Source organism: Apteryx rowi, unplaced genomic scaffold (genome assembly GCF_003343035.1).
Source record: "Apteryx rowi isolate R43461 unplaced genomic scaffold, aptRow1 scaffold_65, whole genome shotgun sequence".
Lineage (NCBI taxonomy): Eukaryota > Metazoa > Chordata > Aves > Apterygiformes > Apterygidae > Apteryx > Apteryx rowi.
In genome coordinates this window covers 611,565-616,419 of record NW_020450927.1, presented here as the reverse complement: position 1 = coordinate 616,419, position 4,855 = coordinate 611,565, and the positions used below count along the sequence as shown (strand labels likewise).

Below are 4,855 nucleotides of genomic sequence, written 5' to 3'. Positions count from 1 at the left end.
GCCGCTGCCTGGCGGGGCACGGCGGCCCGGGCGCGGCTCGCACAGCGCGGCTCCCCGCCGGCTCTTCGCGGGAGCCCGGCGCTGCCTGCGGGAGAGGGAGATGCGTTAGATGCCCTTATCTAGGAAGCCCCGAGGCGCTGCCCGCTCCCCCCGCCGGCGAGGGGGTGGGGGGGGGCCGCCTTATTTAAAGATGATTATGTCCAATCTAATAAACCCCGAGCGGCGCGTCGCCCTCCCCTCCCCTCCCTCCGCCTCCCGGCGCTGCCCAGGGCGCTGCACCCCGCTCCCCGCCGCCGCGCACCGCGGGGACCCGCCGCCCGGCGCGGCACAGCGCGGGGGAGCCGCGGGACGGGGCGCGCCGCGGCCGGGCGCTTCCCCCCGCCGGAGCCGGAGCCGGAGCCGGAGCCGCCGGCACCTGCACTGTCCTTGCCTTCACTCGCGGGCGCAGCCCCGGCGGCTGCGAGCCATCCTTTCACAAGGTCTCAAGCAGCTGCACCGGGCTCCAGCCTTCCCCACAGCCTCGCTCGCTCCCTCTCTCATTCCTCCGCTCACCACTCTCCCGGCTTGGCAGTTCAGCGTGGTTTTTCTTTTTCTTTCTTTTTCTTTCTTTCTCTCTCTCTCTCTTTTTTTTTTTTTTTTTCTAAGTTGTACCATGTCTGTGTTTTCCTCCTGTTGTAGCTTTGGCTGTGACATCATGTGCCTGCCCACCTCGCCTCCATCCTCCATCCCACTCCTCACCTACGAGGGGGAGGAAGGGAAGGAGACAGGAGGGGGAAGGACCCCCCAGCAGCCCTCCTCTCGGCGAGGGGAGAGGTGGTCTCGGGTTCAGCCTGTGAAATCCACAGCACGGAGAGACCGAGGGTCCCCCCTCGGCCGGAGATCTCAAAGGACTTTGCTTCTTTTTCTTTTTCTGGTTTTGCCCGAACAATGATCCCATCTGTTTGACATGTGCGGAAAGGTGGGCTGGAGGCAAGTTATCTGGGCGAGAGGAAAAAGCCGTGTCCAAAGCAAAACCCTATCAATCTACCAGCCTACACACAGCTGCCCCCCCGTCCCAACCTCCACACCCAGGGAGAGAAATCGCATCAAGAGAGCCACACCAGCGGGAAACGCGTCTAACCCACCCACGGTGCCAGAGGGCAAGGCACGGGCGCTGCCAAAGGAAAGCCATTCAAAAAATACGAGTGAGAAAACAAACTTCCGAAGTTTCCTATTTGTTTCTGAGAAGCCGTCACACGAGCACACGGCTCGGGAGGTTAGGTACGCTCCGTTTGGAAACCTCAGCAAGAAGGGATTTTTTTTATTATTATTATTTTTTTTTCACTCCAAAACACTATCTGTGGCGGTCAGTCTGAAGCAAGGTTGCCAACGAAAGCTGGGAGGCCCCTTCCAGGGTACAGGCTTTCAAACCAGCAAGGCAGGAGGGAACAGATTTAAGAACAAACAGCAGGAGCTGGCTGCATTTTTTTTTTTTCTTCTCAAGGTGGGAGGGTGATGGGAGGGGGTATGGGGGGCCGGTGCTTTGGAGGGGGGAGACAGAAAAAATACCAGTGCCGGAAAAAGTTGACGGCTGGGAGGGGCGAGCAAAATGCTTTGACAGTCCCCTGTAAAGGCGGAAGGTAAGCGTATAGAGAGGTAAGGGTATAGGGAGGATGAACTAGAAGGCACACTGAGAGAAAGAGAGGACACACACAGGGCAGACGAGGACAGGCAGAGGATTAACTACTCGCTCTACGAGCTAGAGTAGGACCAGAGGACCAGAGGAGAAAAGGAGAAGCACGCTTTGGGGTGTGAACAAAATCCAAACACAACACGAACACCCATCACTTACAGGGAAGCGGAGAGAGAAGAGGTTTCCAGCCCTCCCGCCAGCACAGGTTAGCTGGAGAGCAGCGCCGAGTGTGCACCGGTACCTGCCCGCCTCCGTGCTGCCATCGAGGCGCGAAACAAGATAACCCAGTCCCACACTTGGCATCGGAAAAATGGCCCGGCAAGAGTGTTGTCCTGGGGTAAATGCCAGCAATTATTGCTTATAATGCGTATTCATTTAGGAATGAACTGAGCTCCTGATAGCCCTGTCTACCAGGGCCTGATAAAAGCGAATCCCGCGGGACTGTTTATTTGGAATGGTGGTGACCTTATTAAGCGGATATTAATCATCTTGCCATGCAACACCCTATGATACACAGGCATTAGACAAGGAACCTGGACTCCACAGAAATAAGAGCTGAGAGACCCTGAAAAGTGCCGCCTGTGATCTCAGAGGTTCAGCAGAACCGGGCTCCGCAGGGACAGCCTGTCTGGGACGGATCCAGGCATTGTAGCAAAAAACCCCTCCAAAAACGCGCCCAGATGAGGCCTCTATATATAGGCTCTGGACTGGACTAAGCTGCTTGCTTGACGAAATGACACCCGGAAACAAATACTTGTGCTGTTTGTTGGACTGTTACTCGGTGAGAGCCGCGAAGGACTGAAACCCCACCAAGGAGTCCCTGTCTGGTGGGGAGAGACTGATTTCTTGCTCCCCTCTGTGTCCAGTGAGAGCTCTCCATCTCCGCTTGCTTTACGCCCTGGGATTGAAGCACGTGGGCACAGTGGGCGTCTTGTAGTGCAGAAGAAGCGATCAAGCAGCTGGTTTATCTGAGAGCTGGACACTTTCCTTCACAAGCATGTTTAACTGAGCAGTGGGAAGAGGTCGGGGCCCTACCCAAGGCCAGGACAAATTAGCACCTCGGCAGACCTTGCAGGCAAAAGCCAAGGCCGCAGGAGGGTTGCCAGCAGCTCGCCCACTGCCGCGGAGCAGCCAGATGCTGCAGAAGGGATGTGCTAGCAGCGCTGCCTGCACGACTTCCATGGCTCCTGGAGGACCCCATGGGATTTTGATCCACTCTGCAGCCTTCAGAGGTAGGCGAGAGCAAGACTAGCTGTAACGACCCAAGCCAAGGCCTTCCCCAGTGATGCCGCGGCCCCCAGATGGCCCTGCCCGGCCTGGCTGAGCCCGAGTCTGGCTGGCTGCGGAGCTGCAGAATTTAAGAAACCAGCGGAGCAGACAGCAGAGCACATTAATCATTACCTCGCGCTGGCTCTCGCACGCTTTCCATTGACACGCACGCAGGTTCGCATCGCAGCCGCTGCCTCGGCTGCCAAGGTGAGGCCCCGAGGAGGTTGGTGAGGCCACGGTGGATAAAACCGAGTCAGGGCACCCTCCACCAGGCCGGCTCAGCATCTGGCAGAAAAGACGCCGCGGAGCTGAGGGCAGAGATGCCAGGGTGTTGTTCCCATCCCCAGCACCGCTTCAGGCTACAAGGAAAACCAGTTCTTGTAGTTTTGTTTTATTTTGTTCTCCAAAAAAAAGGGCAATTAGCTTGACCAATGTTCTTGTTTGTAACAAACTCACTGCGTGCAAGGCAAACACAGGCCTTGGGGACGCCCGGGCTGTGGTTCAGACCCCTCGTCTTGCAGGCGGCACAGGCAAGGGACTGAGAACAGAAACTTTTGAAACGCACACTCTAGATATTTAAAACCATGGCCAACTCTGCCAGCAGCACAGACATGGTGAGTTGAGCTGTGCGTTTCCAGTGTCACAGATCACGGCCCCAAGACGTGTTTTGCCTGCCCAGCAGACAAGGATAAACATTGGCACACAGAGATTTTTCTGAGTAAAATCTCATGAGGGTGGCAAGATGCATGGGGAAGAGCTACCCCCTTTGCTCTTTGCCACAGACCATCATTAAATTATTGCCAGCACCGGGCTATGACAGCCCAGAAAGTGCCAGAAAATCAAAGTGGCTAAGGACAGAGACCAAAGAAGCTGCCATGGTGCAGCCCCACTTTGCCCGCAGCATGGGGAACGGGGATGGAGCAATTTCTTGTTGCCACTGTGGCTGTCACCAGGCCAATAAAACAGCGCTTGAGCTGAAGCTGCCTTTTTATTCAATCCATATCATGCTCCCCAACAGAGGCTCTGTGCCCATCTTTCTGCTGGTGCATGTTGGCACGTGCAGATGTGAGCACACGCTCCAGCCATCTCTATCTCCTGCTGCCCTGTCTCCAGCCCTGCTTTGCAGTGTGCGCAGCACATCATTGCGATCCGTCTCTCCAAGATGCCAAGGTGGCCGCAGAGCACGCTCGGCACGTGCTCCTCGGAGGTTTCGTGTCTCGGGAAAGCGGGACGTGCACCTGTAAGAGGTCCTAGCTCAAAGCCCCGCTCCCTTGGCACGGCAGTGTGATGGCCTTGCATCCTCCGGGGCTCTCTGCATACAGCGTCTGGAGAGAGGCGCCCGTGCCGGCTACAGTTTGAAACCACACAGCAAATCGGCTGGTGCTCAGGAATAAGAGGCAGGGTGTAAGACGGGAAGATGAAGCAGCAGAAGAAAGTGGTGGTGCACCGGAGAGGGCAGATTTGGCTGGATATTCCCCATCCCTTACCTCCATGTCGCCCTTCCTGGCATGTTTGTGTGTCCCTGCTACGTGCTGCTTGGACCCCGTGGGCCAGGTCTGCAGGTCTCTCTTATTTGGGGCGGGTGGCTCTTGCTCAGCCACAGAGAGCCTGACTTAGCAAGTCCACCACCACTTGGCAAGAGCAGCGGGCCCACACTGAGCTCCAGGCCCAACTGCCCCAAGGAGGGGAGTCCCACGCGCTCATCAAAGGGACATGCCAGTGATGATCTGTGCGGGGACGGGGCTGCGGGGTCGTCCTAGCACAGGGACTGGGCTTCCTAACACGTGCTCGGCCGTGCCAGGGGTAAGGCGGAGAGCAGCATTTCAGCTGGAGCTGAGGCCGAGCCGCGCCACTCCCCCCACGCCTAGGAGACAGGGTTAGCTGTCAAGAGCCGTCAACAAAAGCCTTCGTCTC

At 57.2% G+C, this 4,855-nt stretch overlaps 1 protein-coding gene across 1 annotated transcript in view; it reads right to left on the bottom strand.

Annotated features, from left to right (window-relative positions):
- The window catches only part of PAPPA2 (pappalysin 2), a 121,196-nt gene extending 116,762 nt beyond the window's left edge, over window positions 1-4,434 (bottom strand). Inside the window, exon 1 of the mRNA XM_026084646.1 lies at window positions 4,429-4,434. Coding sequence (XP_025940431.1) covers window positions 4,429-4,434 — 6 coding nt within the window. The remainder of the gene's footprint in view (window positions 1-4,428) is intronic.
- Window positions 4,435-4,855: the final 421 nt, after the last annotated feature.